The sequence below is a fragment of the Nanorana parkeri genome, unplaced genomic scaffold (genome assembly GCF_000935625.1).
Source record: "Nanorana parkeri isolate BGI_ZX_2015 unplaced genomic scaffold, ASM93562v1 scaffold36, whole genome shotgun sequence".
Lineage (NCBI taxonomy): Eukaryota > Metazoa > Chordata > Amphibia > Anura > Dicroglossidae > Nanorana > Nanorana parkeri.
The window spans coordinates 1,110,620-1,129,862 of NW_017306304.1; the positions used below are offsets into that span (position 1 = coordinate 1,110,620).

The 19,243-nt window shown below is 42.3% G+C and overlaps 1 protein-coding gene across 1 annotated transcript in view; it reads left to right on the forward strand.

Moving 5' to 3' along the window:
• The window catches only part of EGF (epidermal growth factor), a 107,029-nt gene that overhangs the window by 28,553 nt on the left and 59,233 nt on the right, over window positions 1–19,243 (forward strand). Inside the window, exons 4-8 of the mRNA XM_018570047.1 lie at window positions 3,775–3,974; window positions 7,474–7,655; window positions 12,504–12,734; window positions 15,034–15,245; window positions 18,219–18,341. Of these exons, the coding sequence (XP_018425549.1) occupies window positions 3,775–3,974; window positions 7,474–7,655; window positions 12,504–12,734; window positions 15,034–15,245; window positions 18,219–18,341 (948 nt within the window). The remainder of the gene's footprint in view (window positions 1–3,774; window positions 3,975–7,473; window positions 7,656–12,503; window positions 12,735–15,033; window positions 15,246–18,218; window positions 18,342–19,243) is intronic.

The window sequence follows — 19,243 nt, forward strand, 5'->3', positions numbered from 1 at the left end:
TGACATGAAACATTTTACATGATCTGCGGTGTTCACATCTGTTACATAGTTACATAGTAAGTCGGGTTGAAAAGAGACACAAGTCCATCGAGTTCAACCTATAGAGATGGAAAAAGAAAAAAAAACCTAAAACAGAATGCTATGTCAACAGTTACCCAATGTTGATCCAGAGGAAGGCAAAAAAAAACCCCTATAAAGCAGAGTTCAATTTGCTCCAACAGGTTAAAAAAAATCCCTGGATCAACAATCTCTGGTGCTTAATATACCTATAAGAACTCAATATCCAGTAATATTCTGTGCATTTGGGAATACATCCAGATTTAAAAAAAACAAAAAACAGTTAACTGAGCTAGCTAGAACTAACTCCTGGGGGAGTCTGTTCCAATTTGGCACAAACCTCACTATATGGACCTTTTATGTATCTATACATAGTGAAACTGTTCCTCCTTAATCGCCTCTTCTCCAGAGAGAACAAATTCAGGTCAGCTAATCTTTCCTCATAGTTGAGCTCCTCCATGCCTCCTATGAGTTTAGTCGTCCTTCGCTGCACTTTCTCCAGTTCCACAATATCCTTTTTGTGAACTGGTGCCCAAAACTGAACTGCATATTCCAGATGAGGTCTTACTAATGCTTTGTACAGGAGCAGGATTATGTCTCTATCTCTATACCCCTCTTAATACAAGAAAGTATTTTGCTGGGTTTAGAAATTGCGGCTTGACATTGCATGCTATTATTCAGTCTATGATCTACCAAAAGAGTAAGGAGTCCAGCACTGAACCTTGGTGGACACCACTAACAACCTCAGACCATTCAGAGTACGAATCATTGATCACCACTATCTGAATACGGTCTTTAAGCCTGTTTTCTATCCAATTACAGATCAAATACTCTATACCTACTGACCTTAACTTATACATTAGCCGCATGTGGGGAACTGTGTCAAACGCTTTTGCAAAGTCTCAGTATACTAGTATCGTTATCGGTGCCGATACAAAGTATTTGGTACTAGTACTCAGCCAAATGCACCCAATACCAGGGAGCATGGAGCTGGCTTCCTGGCCAATGATTGCTCAGGAAGATGGCCAATAAGGAAGCCAGGCGGCGAGTTATTACCTGCCTCCCTGGTTTCCTGATTTGCCAGAAAGCAGGCTCCATGCTTCCCGGTCACCTGGTGATGAAGGAGCATGGAAACAGCTTTCCGGCTAATCAGGGAGTCGGGCGGTGAGTCATTACACACTGCCCGGCTTCCTTAAAGGGACTTCCGTATCGGTATTCAGTATCAGTGAGTACCAAAAAAAAAAAAATATCAGTACTCGTACTCGATACCAAAAACACGGTGTCGGTGCATCCCAACTAGGTGCTGGTAAATTTTGTACACTCCACATAAAGTTAAAAAAAAAAGTAAACAGAGGCAGCTTCAGCAGTGTATGATACAACACAACCTACCGGAGGTGTCACAATGCACTAGGCCACCTGTTAAAACGCAGTGTTTTAGCGGACAGGCTGGTGTGAAAGGGACCTCTGAAAGTGTGTATGTATTTATGTATCCGAATGTGCGTGTGTGTGTATGTGCAAAATAAAAAACAGCCATATAGTATGACACAGATAAGGACACCTATTAATAGCAGGATTTCCCATTTGAAGAGACTGCTACTATAATGTTTATTCACTTTTATGCCCTGCTCCGTTTTTACTTTTTACCACTCAGTCGCCTCATTATTTAATAATTTCTTCCTTTTTTATAAATGTTTAAAGTTTAAAAAAATGATTAAACAATGAGGGGACTGAGTGTTAAAAAGTGAAAATGGAGCAAGGCAAAAAAGTGAATAAACATTACAGTGAAAGTGTTCTTGGCTGGTGAGGAGCTCTATATTGTACTGGTAGAAGGGACTCAGGGAGCGCTAATGGTCCACGGAGTAGGGGGCGCAATGCTTGCCTTGCCCCGAGCGCTGACAACCTATGCTATGCCACTGCCCCACTGTGCAAAGGTTAAGAAAAATTTTTCCCAGAGTTCTGCTTTAAGAGAATGTCCTTCTTGCTTAATTTTGAATGCAGTTTCCAGGAAATCATACTTCACAGAGAATCCAGTGGTAATGCATGCAAAATGTGCCTAAAATGCACAATATGCTTACAGTATGCTGCATATAAAGTGCCTATGTGAAGAGTCTAACCAATCACCTGAATTACTGGCCAAATACTTACCTAATGCTAAAAGTATGATGAGAAGCACATGAATCCAAATAGCAGTGCCAAAAGCTAATGATAAGCTTTGTCATTCCAGTTTCTGCATGGCACTTTGCAGTGAGCACTACAGCCTTGTGAGTCATGACATGAGTCAGCAGGTTGACATTATATATAGGGCCAAAAATGCAAAAATATTTTAGCAAAAGTTTTGGGTCAATAAAAAAAGAAAGACAACACAATTTAATTCAACTATAAGACTTTCAGGAAGGCCATCTTCATTACCTAAAAGCTGTTTTGTATACATGTTTGTTACTTATTTTTAGGTTGTGGAATAATTGAAAAATGTTTTTGGTGTTTACTTTTTCTTTCTATATTAGGTACTTTTAATACACAGAAATGTCAAATTGTTATTCCCAAATATAAAACCTCTGTCTAGAGTGACATAAACACTTAAAACACTTGCTGCTCTTAACTATCTTTAGGTGGAAATACATTTTTCAAATTCAGTGTGATATAAGCAGCTGACATAAAGATCTTCCGTGTATAAATCCACCTAAGTTGATCAGAAGAGAAAAGGAGTCTATTAGCAAATATCAAGTTTAATGTGCTGCTGCAATACTGTTAGTGAATGTCAGACCTGAAGTTCTTTAGGATCAATGGACAGGTTCAGCATACGTTTGCAATTGACGTAAGCACCGTCTACATTTTTTACATATTCTCACACTACATTGTTCAATGTAAACAATCCACAGCAGCAAGGCTGTTTAAATTAACTGATACCGTGCTTCTATTGGTGCAAACAACATACCGTATATTCTTTGGAAACCCTTACTGTCAAGGCCAATTTAATCTTTAGCACCCTGAAATTGTTTCCTCATTTCCTAGCATTGTATATGTATAATATGAGATCAGCTTTTGTCCTATATTTGTATTTGTATCCTATATTTGTATTTGAAAATGACAAATCATCTGAGATTTAAAGATTTCAGCACCAGAAAAGCCCTTTTCCCACATAGTAATCTTTAGTCACATTCAAATAGGCGTGTTCTGTAATGATGAAGATGTATTGCCATTTTTTTCAACCCATCTCTTACAGTGCTCTCTGAACTTTAAGGAAAAAAAAAAAAGGATTTGGCTATAGTTCTCCTTTAATACTACTTTATTGCATGTGCATTACTACAGGGCATAGTGTAAATAGCTGATCTAGCAGATAATTAATTAATGAATAAGTATGAAGCTATATTTAAAAAGGATAAAGCAAACACATACCAATGGTGATATTATCAACATCTATCCATGTACAATGGTTTCATGTTTTGCATGTTGAACTTTCACACATCTAAGATAATTGGTCAGTAAAGGAAGTATGTAATAAAAGTACTGAAACTGATATATGTATATTGAAGATATGACACCAGGTATCATACAAATATATTCATATTTTATACATTTTAAGCTCTGTCAGGGTTTGCTTTTGCAATTTTCATTTCGAATAAAAGGCATATTTCAGTATTTGATCATAGTCAATTTTGTTTTCATACAGTATAATGTGATTTCCTCTGAAATAACTTTGTATCTATCTATTTTCAGCTCAAATGCCGTTCCTGTTGTTTAGTCATGGAAATAGAATTTTCAGCATTGACAGTGATGGGGCCAATTTCAGAACAGTAGTACGTAACACAGGGTCTTTAGCCTCTCTAGATTTTGATCATCAAGAACAAAGAGTCTACTGGCTTGACCTCAACAGAGGTTTTCTTCAAAGAGTTTTCTTGAATGGGACTAAACGTGAGGTAAGTTGCTTGGAAATGGATAGCGAAAATCAACAATTACTAGCACATTACAGTGTACCAAATGTGCATGTGTGTAACAGAGTAGATAAGTGGTGGATGGACAATAAATGGCACCAAAACTTGACATTTTTGGTGGTGGGCACTAATATCTGAATAATTAACCAGCTCCTTGAGAGTGATAAGTCTGGGCTTGGTGGGAACCCAACCCTCCTGATTTCACCCAACCCGCTCAAAACTGTGACTGCCACACCCAATCAGTTGTGGAAAGGTGCCTTTCCCACCCTGCTGCTACACATCACAAATGGGTAGGGAATGCCCCCTGCCGATTGGGGTGGGAGGGCGAAATGGCACTCACAGTTTTGAGCAGGCTTGGGCGAACTCAGGAGAACTGGGTTCACAGCAAGCTCAGGCTCATCTTTACTCCTTACATTGTGTCTTCTTGCAGCATTTTTATATACACCACCTACTAGTGTAATGAGCGGTGTGCCTCAGGGTTCTGTGCTGGGTCCCATATTGTTCAACTTATTTATTAATGACATCGGGGAGGGTGTTAACAGCGATATTTCCGTGTTTGCGGATGACACCAAAATAGGGAGGGTAATAGACACGGACTTAGACACTATAACATTACAGGAGGACCTGGATAAAATAGGGGAGTGGGCATTAATGTGGCAGATGAGGTTTAATGTCGATAAATGCAAAGTAATGCACTTTGGAATTAAAAATAAACAAATGGGTTATACAATTATGGGTATGCCGCTGGGGAAGTCAGAAATGGAGAAGGATTTGGGGGTCATTGTAGACCACAAACTGAAAGGTAGTTTGCAGTGCCAGGCTGCTGTAAACAAAGCTAGCAGGGTCTTGTCCTGTATTAAAAAGGGGATGTATTGCAGGGACAAGTCTATAATTTTACCACTTTATAGATCATTGGTTCGACCTCATCTGGAGTACGCGGTCCAGTTCTGGTCACCAGTACTAAGAAAAGATGTCCTTGAGTTGGAAAAAGTCCAGCGGAGGGCAACCAAACTAATTAGGGGTATGGAGGACCAGAGCTACGAGACAAGGCTACTAAATTTAAACATGTTCACATTAGAGGTGAGGAGATTAAGGGGGATATGATTTCCATTACAAAATGTTTAATGATGGTAGCAACATTAGCGATAAACTGTTTAAAATTAACTCCGTTACAAAAACTAGAGGAGCCGCTGAATGCCCGGTTCATTTCTAGTCTGTCTAGTGTATGTTCTTCAGCTGCCCACCCATTAGCACTAACTGCCCTTCTTCTGGTGCCCATAAACTGATGTCCACTCCAGTAGTAAAATGCTAAGTAAACAATTTATTGAACATCTTCACTGGGGAGAGAGTGTATAGGGGTTCTAGGTGTCCAGGGGTAACCAACAAAAGCTCCAGACTCACCAGACCTTGTAGGAATATTAGTGTAGATCCACTTGGGAAACAGCGGACAGCAACTGATGTAACAGGATGGCTACAGACCCTCAAGCAGGAAAGACACCGACCATGCTCCTGAATTCCACTTAGTTCCAGGGTACTTCAACAGCCTGCATTGGTCCCGGTTCTCTTCCTCCATCAGCATCACAGGCCTCCTCCATGCTGGAGGCCTCAGGGAAGCCTTTCCCTCACACCAGCCCATGCCCACCTCAGGCCTTAGGCCTAGCCTGGTGGGGGGGCAGGCTGAACAGCACCCAGCCCTATTCCATGGCTGGTCCCGGCTAGTCTGAGCACATGGCAAATCCCACCAGTATATGTACCCTATCCCAGCATGCACCACTGGCTGAGAGAGAAACTCAGTGATTGGCTGCTGTAATGTACATACACTACAGTGCCTCTCATTGGCAGTCCCACAATATGACAGAGTCACACTCTGCCCAGGGGGGGGACAGTCAATGCCAGCCACCTGGAATTAACCAACTAACTGCCACTATAATTCAGCCAGGCTGACTACAGCCCTGGCTATCACTAAATGTCTAGTTGTCACATCACTGAAGGTGATGGGGGCTACACTATTATTTGTATATGAAGCAAGCATGTGACTTAACTTGCCAACAACCATGCAAAACTGAAATATTGTTTTGGTGGAATTAAACACACATATTATCTTAAATAGCATGGTGTCTTACAATTCCATATGCTTGTGTGACAAGCAAAAATCCCCAACTTGTGATTTTTGTACTATCATGGAAGAGCAGTAATCTAGGCTGACCTATCTGATATTTTCCCTTGACTCCGCTTGCCAACAGATGTGCCCCAAAATTCAGCCCAATTGTCCTTTATTCCATCCAAATGAATTAAAGTAGAACTGAAGCCAAAACCTTTTTGTTTTAATTTTGGATAGAGTAGAGAGGGATTAGAACATCTGTCAGGTATCCATTGCTCTCTGTGTCTTTGTTAGGGAGATTCGCCCTCTCTATTTATACTGGTGAAAGTTAAAGAAAATCTTAGATTTTGAGTTACCACCAGAACAGGAATAAAAGGAAAACACCTTTCAACACAATGGGGGGGAATTTATCAAAACTGGAGCAGACAGAATCTGGAGCAGTTGCCCATGGCAACCAATCAGCATCTCTCTTCAGTTTGTTCAGGTAAAATTAAAAAATGAATGAGAGAAGCTGATGGGCTGCAGTTCAAATCTGCTCCAGTTTTGATAAATTCCCCCCAATGTATTTGGGCACAAATGCGCTGCCTCCAGCCTGTGTATAGGACATGATGACTCAGGGACCTTAGAATGCTGCAGAGGAGGGGGAGCGAGGCCCAAAACAAGCACTTAATCCTTGCAAGGTGGGGTAGCCCCACTGCAGGGGTTAATACAATTTATGCCAGAGAATAAAGCCAACTTTTGGCTTTATCCCACTTACTGTTTCTCAGCATGTTTATAAACTACATATCCGAAATAAAACTCTTTTGTAAATAAAGTGTGGGAGGGGTTGGAACCTCTGTCCACAATGTATTGCTGTTGCTTTTTGACAAACATTTTTGATTAACCTGCCTGGTTGATGGCTTAAGAGAGAATGAACATGAGGGTAAATCTCCCTAACTAGGACACAAACATCAATAAAAACAATTGGATGTCACTGAAACAGGTGTCCCCATTTAAAGATTTTCCCTCACCTCCTGTACCAGTGACAACTGTTTAATTTTGGATCTCTATCCCAGTGACATTGCTCATCAGGACAAATAGAGAGAGTGAATCTTTCTAGCAGAAGGATAGAGACTGCAATATAAACCAGACAGATGATCTAACCCTTCCCCATTCTAGCTCAAACTAACTATATGTCTTTAGATATACTTTTAGTAGCTTTAGTAGCTTTAGTAACTTTAGATAAAACCATCATTTTACATTCATGATTCAGTTATTCCAAAATTAAATTTTGTGGTTTTATTTGTTGAATTGGTCTTTGTTTTATTAATGACATGTTTGAGTTGACTATTATATGTGTCTTACCTCTCTGTATTGGCTCTGTCCTGTAATTTTCTTTTCCAGAGAATGCGCGCTGTAGTGCAGGGAGCCACACTATTTACAGTGGACTGGAAACACAAAATGATCTTTTGGACTAACCAGAACAAGGGAACCATAGAATGGACCAGCTTGAGTGGGAAGAAATCTCGAACCCTTTTGAGAGGTTTAGTTCATCCCACCTTCATTTCTGTTGATCCTGTGGAGGGGTATATGCTACTTTAGAACTTCATATTACTTATACTGTGGAAGAACATATTATATTCCTAATAATGTAATTACAATATTTGTTACTACCAAATAAGTTGCTGGTAATAAAGCAATATATAACAAATCTCATGTATAAAAACCAATGTAAAGAAATAGTGGAAGTGTTTCTTCTGGTGGCCAGTAAAGCAGACAGCCTCGAATTGCTTGAGGCTGAACTCCGAGCAAATAGAAAAACAACACTCATTAATGCAGTTGTGTGTTCATTAACCCCTTGCCGCTGCCAGGAGATGGCCTTTAAAGTAGACACAGGTTGGTAGGAGAGGTTCACGTTCATTTATTCATTCACTGTGATTGGTTGCACCGTAATGATGCAATGTGGAGCCCATCCTACTGTCTCCTGACCATCGGCAGTTGAGCTGTCGGTGATAGCTTGGCCACAGTTCCGGCGTTTGCCTTGGGCGGCACTTTGCAGGGGGGCAGTAAAACGCACCCTCAGCTGCCTAATCAGGCTAATTAGGCGGCCGCTTGCTTGGTCTCGCGGCCGTCTAATTTACCTGAGAGAGCTAGGAAACACAATTAGTAACTACCCAGATCTATGAGCTCCAGATGGTCATGAGACATCATACTTTTTAACATAGCACATGGTTAAACATAATTATATACATTGATTAATGTGGCAAAAAGGCAGAATTGAGACTATGTATGTACATGGATGGTTTTAATGGAATCTATGAAAATTTTATGGAATTGAGAATACATTTTGTACATTTTTGAAATTGAAGTCTGATGGCTCATAAAACCCCACTGACACTTTGATGTGGATCTTTTGTAACATATTACCTGAGAGAGCTGCTGGGTGGAGGAGAAGGAGGCTGGACCGGAGGCAGGGTGGAGGAGGGGCCGGGGCCAAAGGCGGGGAGCAGAGCAGAGAGCAGGGAGCAGAGCTACAGGCGGCTCAATGCTGCCCATACCCCAGCATCTGATGGTGGGATGACCCAGAGGCTGGCTGCGAGGGCTTCAGGTAAGTGGAGGAGCACATGTGTGCAGGGAAAGGGACCCTGCATAGCCCACCATAGATCCTGCACAGCCCAGCTGAGAGTCCCAGGTCGGCTCTGCAGGGTCTATGGTGGGCTCTGCAGGGTCCCAGGTGGGCTATGTGGGGTCTGTGGTGGGCTCTATAAGGTCTCAGGTGGGCTATACGGGGTCTATGGTGGGCTATGCGGGGTCAGTGGTGGGTTCTACAAGGTCGCAGATGGGCTATGCAGGCTCTATGGTAGGCTATGCGGGGTCTCAGGTGGGCTCTGCAGGGTCTCAGGTGGGCTATGCGGGGTCTGTGGTGGGTTATGCGGGCTCTATGGTCGGCTATTGTGGGCTCTGCAAGGTCTCAGGTGTGCTATGCGGGGTCTATGGTGGTCTATACGGGGGTCTGTGGTAGGCTCTGCAAGGTCTCAGGTGGGCTATGCGGGGTCTATGGTGGGCTGTGTTGGGTCTGTGATGGGCACTACAAGGTCTCAGGTGGGCTATGCGGGGTCTATGGTGTGCTATGCGGGGTCTGTGGTTGGCTCTACAAGGTCTCAGGTGGGCTATGCGGGGTCTATGGTGTGCTATGCGGGGTCTGTGGTTGGCTCTACAAGGTCTCAGGTGGGCTATGCGGGGTCTATGGTGTGCTATGCGGGGTCTGTGGTTGGCTCTACAAGGTCTCAGGTGGGCTATGCGGGGTGTGTGGTGGGTTCTGCAGGGTCTCAGGTGGGCTGTGTAGGATCTATGGGGAGGTGTGCAGGGTCTGTGGTGGGGTCTGCAGGGTCTATGGTGGGGTCTCAGGTGGGCTCTGCGGGGTCTCAGGTGGGTTCTGTGGCTCTACAGTGGGCTTTGCAAGGTCTCTGCTGAGACCCTGCAGAGCCCACAAGAGATCCTTTACAGGCCACCTGAGGCCGCCCGGCTTTCTTGCTACGAAACGCAACCTGTCAGAAGCTCGATTCGGCGGCTGACAGGTTACGCAAAATGTCTTAAACAAGAAGTGGTGGGGCCTGAGTGTAGTCTTGCCTAGAGCAGCACAAAACCTAAATACACCACTGGATTTTAGATTGTTGTCACTAGAACACTTGTCTCTATTAGAAGATTTCCCTTCACTCCCTGATCTCATGGCAGTAGTCACGAGGACAAATAAAGAGGTAAATCTCCCTAGGGTCTAACCCTTTCTATTCCTAACCCTTGCTTTTACATACAGTTCTTACTCTGTTTTTTATGATATCCTTTACAGTGTATCTAAATCTAATTTTAGATAGAGTAGGAGAGGGTTAAAACTTTTTTTTTGCCATTCTTGTCTCACCAGGGAGATTTCTCTTCACTTCCTGTCTTGAAAACTTAACAGGAAAAAAGTATGGGGTCTATTCACGAAGCAGCCGAAGGATCTAGCCGTAGCTTCGGCCGATCCTTCGGCTAGCTTCGGCCCCAGGACCCCTTTGGTTCAGTAGAACCGAAGGGCTGCTGTACGGGCTATTCACTATAGCTCCGGGAGTCTCCCGCTCCCGGCCGCCAAGGAGAGAAACAGTGCTTTTTCTTTTACCCCTATATCTTTCCAATGTGAGGGAAATTTCTACTTTGAGATTTGCCATGGGAACAAGTGGAGGATTTCCCCTCTACTGCTGCTTTGCTTTATTTCCCATGGCATTGATGATCAGGACAATAAGAGAGAGTGAGTTTCTCTAATGGGGACACAAACAGCAATTAAAACCAGACAGGAGTTCTAAACCCTCACCACTCCAGATGTTTTATAAAAGGTATACTTTAAGTGAGAAAGGTTTTGGTATAGAACATTTCATATTTTTTTTACATTAAATGTTATAAATGTAAACAAAATTTGTTTTTGATAATAAATATCTTGGGGTTGGTTAGCATTCTGTTGTATTATCGTCTGATTTAGCTTTCTGCTTGCTTGGACTGACCACTAGTGGCCAAGGAGAATATTGCAGCATTTGTGCTTTGTAACTGTTACATTTTCTGCAAATGTTACAAGTTACCAGACATAGACCAGCAAATAATGTTTAAAAACCAAAACAATATTCCTAGTTGTTTGCAAGTCATGTCCAGGGAAATTATAGTCATGATTTTACACACATTCCTAAATCTGTGATCTCCAGTATGGCTAGCTTCGCAGATAAAACAGAAATTACTTTCCATACATACTACTGAATAGACATTTGCAAATTATGAGAAGGCTCATATGGAAGCTGCCATTTCTTACACTTGGACCACATACTAATTCCAGGGCAGTGAGACTTAAAGGAGAACTACAGGGTACACCTTTTTTTGTCATTTTTAGTTTCCTAATGATATAGGACAGGGGCGCCCGAGGCTGGGTGTCACCCGGTCTCCAGACTGGGTGACACCCCGCCATGTCGTCATCGCGCGTGCATGTGACGTCACCTCGCGCGTGCGTGATGCACATGCGCGCCCATCTGATTGACCCCTGCTGGCGGCCATCTTGGTGATGGACGCCGGCAGAGAGAGAAGGTATGCAGTCGGGTTCTCTCCTGACACTGTCGGGCTCTCGGTCCATGACCGAGTGCCCGACTTTTTACTAGAGGGGGTGACACCAAAATGATTGTCAGTCATTTTGGTGTCACCCCTGCAATGGTGTCACCCGGATTGCGGGCCACACTCCCCGCACCCCCCTTGTGACGCCACTGATACAGGAGTACATTTTACAATGTACCTCTGTAATTAAAAGTTGTGAATAAGCAGTGCTTCAGTAACTGGACAAGGTAAGATCTGTTGCTGAAGTGCTGCTCTCCTTTGTGTTAATCCCAATGAGCCAGGGGGAAGAAGAGATGGAGACAGAAGCTTGAAAAGGAGGTGGGCATGGACGACAGGACGGAGTTGCTGACGATGACCTAGGGAGAAGAAGAGATAGAGGGTATGGAAGGGAGGCAGGGCTGAGCTGCGGGGATAGAGCTGCTGCGCCTGTACAATACGGGTATTTGTGAACATGCAGCAGCTCCTACAAGGTGCTGTCACTCAATGGGAGGAAAGAAGAGTTAGGAGGATCCCAACACTATTGTCAAAAACGTTTCTCAGCACAGAGCTTAGCCCTGCACACAGTATATTATATTGAAATACGAGCTCATGGTGGATTCTTGATTACTGGAGTACATTATAAAATGCACTCCTGTATCATTATAAAGCTAAAAATGGCAAAAAAGGTGTACGCTATAGCTCCCTTTTAACCATATTCAGCTTCATAACTATGAGTGATGTCAGGAATTACACAGGAATTTTGAATTTGCTTTGACACAGAGACACTATAGTGGTATAGCAGATTAGTTATTATATGGTATAATGGTATAGCAAATCAGTTATTGGATGGCATAGTGGTATAGCAGATCAATCTTTCAACGCTAAATACTGTCCCAGAAATCAGAGATATGGCTGATCCCTATCTTGGAGATTAGTTTTTTTTTAGCCACTTAACTCCCATTCTAAGCAATATATACTGTATTCGGTGTTGATTGTGGGAGCACTTTAGCAATGGGATTTTATAAAAAAATATTTTGTTTTGCTGTATATGATGTATGAGTACTGTTCAGAAATGTTATTTTTTTATGATAACCATCGTGAAATCTTGTTACAATAATAATCCTTTATTTAGCATGTGCATCAGTGTTATCAAGTCATTTTAACAGGCATTATGACGTCCACCCACTGAGAAACAAAATCCATCATGCCACCATGGTTTATTTGGTTTATCGATTCTTACCAAACCATTACCAATAAACAAGCAGACTGTATCATTACATTTGGAATGGCATATACTATTAGTTAAATGTTACCTTTTTTTTGATTTTCAGATTCCTGTTCTGGACATCGGGGAGTTCAGTTTCTGTCATTGAAAGATCCAGTTTGAATGGAAGTAATGTGACGTCTGTTATTGTAATGAAAGGGGAACTGAAAGCCCTAGCACTGGACAGACAAGACAAAAGGATCTACTGGGTCAGTTCTGAAGTAGATGCTGCAGTATCAAGCCTTGGCACATGCACTTACCACGGGGAGTCTGTAACTGTAATTAAATATTTAAACATGTAAGTTTATACACACATCAAATATCTAATGTTTATGCACAGTCATTCCCACTCTCCATGACCTACTCTGTATATTGACAAGTCATGAATGTCTAGTCTTTTATTTTGAACCATAATCCAAATTCTTTAAACATTCATCTGATGACAAAAGAAAAACAATACCAGCGTGTTTCGGGTTTAAAGCACCCCCCTTCATCAGGCCTTGATATAATAGCAGGAATGTCGAGGACTCTGGATTGCTAACTATGTGGACTGTTCTTAAGTGAAAGGTGCTGGTATTTGCAGTATGCAGATGAGGACACTCCAGATTATAATGAGGATCTATCACGATACCGTGCACAGGTGCCCCACACCACGTGCAGGTATCTATACAGGTGGACCAAATACTTGACCACACCAATCAAGGCTATGAACTTATAGTTTATTAGACATACAAAATCATATAAACGCAAGCAACCCCACCAACACCCACAAGTAACATAAAATAGGCAACAGGATACAGGTTATGGCGACAATACTGATGCACCAGCCTCACTGTGAGAAGGGGCTAAATACCCTCCCAGTCCCGCACCAGGTGGAGACTAATTGCCGACAGCTGGGACACACCCGCAGGTGAGCACCGGAATTGCAGGATCCACCACCACCCAGTGGTGGTCTGGTACCTGACACCTGCAGGTGAGCACAGGAACTGCAGGACCAGGTTCCAACGCCACCTGGAGGTGCTCTGGTCCCTGACAGGATTTTAATACAAACTTTGTACTGAATAAAAAGAATATATCTTACTGGCCGTTATGGTTTTATAAAGCAAGATTCTTAGATTTTGAAAGGAATTGGCTTTTCATTTGTGGTTTTCTTTTTTTCAAATGTAGAATTCCCACTCTCTATTTGAAGTTGGTTACTTGTATTTGGAACATTTGATGCCTAACAGCTTTAGAAGATAACTATGGGGTAACCTTTTTATCCCACAGTTCTCTTTACGGTCATGGGAGGACATATACTAACTCAGTATACAGCGAGCTATTGTCCGATATATGCTGAGAGCGCCGCAGCCGGGACGGATCCCCAGAATACTGTCAAGATCCATCCAGCTGGCCCATTGACAGAGGACTCTGCCTATCTAGAGGCAGAACCAGCTATGCCCGCCCCCTCTCCTGTCCGTCCCTCCAGTCAGCGCTGGAGGATCGGAGAGGGGAGGTGGGGAATCCCTGCGGGGAGCGGTGACTGACAGTCACCGCTCTCTGCAGGGAGATCATCGGGAACTCAGCGAGCGGCGGTATGTTTCGCTCACTTCCCGATCAATAGAGCCCATGTGTGACAGTTTTAATATCACACATCGGCTCTAACTATGGGGATGAATGTATTTCACTCACCATATGTTCTCCTTTAAGTTCCACACCAAACTGCACAAAAGCCCTTAAATTATCAAGCTCACTAGTACTAACAGAACATAAAGTGTGCTGAAGCATCGCTAAAGTGACCTTTCTCTCTCTCAGTATTATTGCTTAAGCACTCTTTAGCACGCCTTAAGCTGCACGTGTTACTGCAGCTTGATGAATCAGAGCCAAAGTCGGGCATAGTACAAGCAAGTGTGCATCTGTTTGGGTAAAATCACATCTATTTTACTAAAATGATCTGCTAATTGGGATATTGTGTTTGTGCTATTTGTTTGAAGATGAGTACTCCTGTGAAAGTACAGATTACAGTAGGATTGTTTTGCCCAAGCTTCACCAAGAGCCTGTTGAATTTACTTTATCAAAGGCAATTTGTACATTGAAGATGTAGAAATTAGATTGAAGTAAAATTGAAGCCAAATCTTTTTTTTTTTTTAGTTATGGTTATAACCCCTGTCAGCTTTATTTACCCTCTGTATCCCACTGAGCAGATTTCACTTCACTTACTGTGCAATAGTCACAACTGGACGTGAGATGGAAATCTCTGGTGGTCAGCGGGGGTCACCAGAACTAGGGTCCCCATTGGAAGATTTCCCATCTATTCCTGTTCTGATGACAACCCAAAATTTGCGGGGTTTTTTTCCCCCACTTTCAGTGATAACATTCACCAGGGCAAGTAGAGAAGGTGGATCTCCCTAACGGGGGACATAGACAACAATAAAAACCTGACAGGTGTTCTAATCCCTCTTCACTCTATCCAAAACTAAAACTAAAAGTTTTGGCTTCAGTTGTACTTCAAGCAAATCATGCTTTACAGAACAGATTTACAAGTACCAGCTCTAATCATTTATGGCATTTCAAGAATTCATTTGAATAGGCAATAAGCTTTATGTTTGTTTATTTCTTAGGGCTTCAAGACAAAGTAATGTTGGGCTTTCAGTTTTTTACGATCACATCTACTACTCAGAAAGGAAATCTGCTTCCATCAGGAAAATTCATAAGTATACAGGAAAAAATTCCACTACGATTGACCTAAAACCATACATTGTGGACGTCATCGACATGAAAGTATTTGCTCAGCCGCCACATACCAGTGAAGCTACTTACTTACAAAAATCTGGTAAGTTTATACATGAGGTTCAAATCAATAAGCAGCACACATTTATTATCATAATGACTGCTATTTTCAGCCATCTGACTGTTACTTTCAGCCCCCAATGGCTGGCATTACTGAAAAGAGCAGTTATAGCAATTAGCAATTGTTAAAGCTTATTGAGCCTTTTAAACATTTGAGGAATTACTTATTATTTCTATGGCTCTTGTCTCTTTTGATTTCTACAAAATAGCTTTTTTCTCTTGCCTCTTTTGATTTCTAGAAATCAAAAGAGACAAGAGAAAAAAGGCTATTTTGTATATGAATAAGTTAAGGTCAGTAGGTATAGAGTATTCAATCTGTAATTGGATAGAAAACTGTCCTAAAGACTGTATTCAGAGAGTGGTGATCAATGATTCATACTCTGAATGGTCTGAGGTTGTTAGTGGTGTCCCCCAAGGTTCAGTGTTGGGCCCCTTACTGTTTAACCTATTTCTAAATTACAGAATTGGGGATTAAAAGTACTATTACTGTGTTTGCAGATGACACCAAGTTATGTAGTAGAATACAGTCCTTACAGGATGTCTCCAACCTACAAGCAGATCTGAATGCACTGTATGATTGGGCAACTATTTGGTAAATGAGGTTAAATGTTGATAAATGTAAAGTTCTGCACTTGGGGACTGGAAACATGCATGCGTCATACACTCTAGGGGGAGTATGTTTGGGGGAGTCAATGATGGAGAAAGATCTGGGTGTTCTGGTAGATCATAGACTGAATAATAGCATGCAATGTCAAGCCGCAGTTTCTAAAGCAAGCAAAATACTTTCTTGTATTAAGAGGGGTATAGACTCCAGAGAGACAGAGAGACATAATCCTGCCCCTGTACAAAGCATTACTAAGACCTCATCTGGAATATGCAGTTCAGTTTTGGGCACCAGTTCACAAAAAGGATGTTGTGGAACTGGAGAAAGTGCAGCGACGACTAAACTGATATGAGGCATGGAGGAGCTCAGTTATGAGGAAAGATTAGCTGACCTGAATTTGTTCTCTCTGGAGAAGTGGCGATTAAGGAGGGACATTATCACCATGTATAAATACATAAATGGTCCATATAGTGAGCTTTGTGCCAAATCATTCACTTTAAGATCACTGCAAAGGACAAGGGGGCACTCTTTGCTTCTGGAGGAAAAGAGGTTTAACCTTTGCATACGGAAAGGATTCTTCACAATTAGAGCTGTGAAAATGTGGAATAAACTCCCCCAGGAGCTAGTTCTAGCTAGCTCAGTTAACTGTTTAAAAAAAAATCTGGATGTATTCCTAAATGCACAGAATATTACTGGATATTGAGCTATTATAGATACACTATATTGCCAAAAGTATTGGGATGCCTGTCTTTACACGAGCATGAACTTTAATGGCATCCCAGTCTTAGTCCGTAGGGTTCAATATTGACTTGGCCCACCCTTTGCAGCTATAACAGCTTCAACTCTTCTGGGAAGGCGTCCACAAGGTTTAGGAGTGTGTCTATGGGAATGTTTGACCATTCTTCCAGAAGCGCATTTGTGAGGTCAGGTACTGATGTTGGACGAGAAGGTCTGGCTCACTGCCTCCGCTCTAATTCATCCCAAAGGTGTTCTATCGGGTTGAGGTCAGGGCTCTGTGCAGGCCAGTCAAGTTCTTCCATCCCAAACTCGCTCCTCCATGTCTTTATGGACCTTGCTTTGTGCACTGGTGCGCAGTCATGTTGGAACAGGAAGGGGCCATCCCCAAACTGTTCCCACAAAGTTGGGAGCATGAAATTGTCCAAAATGTCTTGGTATGCTGATGCCTTAAGAGTTCCCTTAACTGGAACTAAGGGACCAAGCCTAACCCCTTAAAATCAACCCCACACCATAATCCCCCTTCCACCAAACTTTACACTTGGCACAATGCATGCAGGCAAGTACGGTTATCCTGGCAACCGCCAAACCCAGACATGTCCATCGGATTGCCAGACAGAGAATCGGCCATGGAAACCCATTCCATGAAGCTCTCTACGCACTGTTGTTGTGCCAATCCGAAGGACACGAAGTTTGGAGGTCTGTAGCTATTTACTCTGCAGACAGTTGGCGACTTCTGCGCACTGTGCGCTTCAGCATGCGCTGACCCCGCTCTGTCATTTTATGTGGCCTACTACTTCGTGGCTCAGTTGCTGTTGATCCCAGCTGCTTCCACTTTGTTATAATACCACTAACAGTTGACCGTGGACTATTTAGTACCAAGGAAATTTAACGGAACACCTGAATCCAATGATTTGGAGGGGTGTCCCAATACTTTTGGCAATATAGTGTATATTAAGCACCAGAGATTGTTGATCTCATCTGTAATCTCATGAGATCTCAGGGAAAGGCATTTTCCTCCCCTGAGATGATGTGCATGGTCACATGTACTAGTCCCATGTGCCAGAGTTCCAGGAAGTAAAGGAAGATGGATTAATTTGCCCTTAGTAAAAATGGCCACCGTGAGAAGAATGGGTAGGAAAAGAAAAACAAGGTATGCAAAGAGTACAAAGCCGGCAATTATCTAGAAGTATGTGTTTGTATCTTGTCATTACTAAACATTTCTAAAAGTGTGTTTGTTGTTATTTTGATGAAATGGGTAAACTTCCTCTTTAGAGATAACACATGAGGAAGTGTATATGTATTGCATGCCATGCGTGTACTGCATATGTTTTTTTTATTAACATACACGATACAAGATACTGTACATGAAAATCACATATCTTTATTGATTGTGTCCATTTTAAATGATGAGCAAACCACACCCTTTTGCAACTTTTTTTGCTCTGACTTTACTGTAAAACAGGAAGATACATTTCCTGCTATTATTTATGTTCTTAAATTCACACAAATATGTATATGGTCTCTAATTCTAAGTTATATATGAATGACATATATTGTATAATTCTGAGATGAAGGTCATACATTAAAATACTCTTATGTACTGTATATTTCTAGAGCCTGATCCTTGCACTAAGGGAAATGAATCTTGTACGGAAACATGTCAAATTGATGCAGCAAACCAACACTGTAAATGCTTAGAAGGGTTTCAACTTTCTTTTGATGGAAGACACTGTGAAGGTGAGATGAACCCTCTTTTTATTACCTATGAGATAAAGGTAAGGATTGATCACAACTAAAGTGATAAAAGTTTACAAGTTTTAGCTTCCTAAAGATTCAGCTGGTCTCCTGAAATCCTGTTTTTGGGTGGCTCCTTTCCCTTGCAAGGTCCTATAGAGCCCACCTTGTGGCAAGGTACTCAGCAAGGCAAAGTACTCTCCTGCTCCCTCCACCTCCTTCTCCCTTCTCCAAACTAGTAGATGGACAATTGCTGGAGACTGTGCTCTCCCTTGTGATCTTGTACTGGACAGAAAGTTCAGGTAAGAGGAGCTGAGAGAGCTAGCGCCAGCTGTTCAGAAACATAGAGGCTGTAAGTGCTTGTGCAAAAAATGTGAAGAAATCCTTTGCTGGGCAATGTATATTTGTTTGAGCTGGACTCCTTATTGAAAAAAAGTTTAAGAGTTTAATATTACGGTAAAGCAGAACTCCAGGGAAAACTAAATTCTTAACCCTTGCAGTGGGGCTTCTCCTGCACTGCAAGGGTTAAGTGCTTTTTCTAAGTTCAAAAAACAAAATGATATCTTCAGAGCTGGCCAGCTGGCTTTGACAGCACTCCCTCCAGCCTATCTCCTCCTCTGCTGCAGCGATGGTATGTCCCTCAGTGTCCTCACGTCCTATACAGCGTATAGAACGTCTTAAAAGAGAACTAAGGGGTAAGTGTTTTTCTCCATAGTTCTCTTTAGGGTCGTGGGAGGACATATACTACCCTCCTCCCGTGAGGAGGTTATTATGTCAGTATATATCAGTTAGTATATCCCGCTCAGTGTATCGCGGGATATTGCTCGCGATTTACTGAGAGCGCCGCAGCCGGGACGGATCCCGACAATACTGTCGGGATTCACCGAGCTGCGTGAGTGACAGCT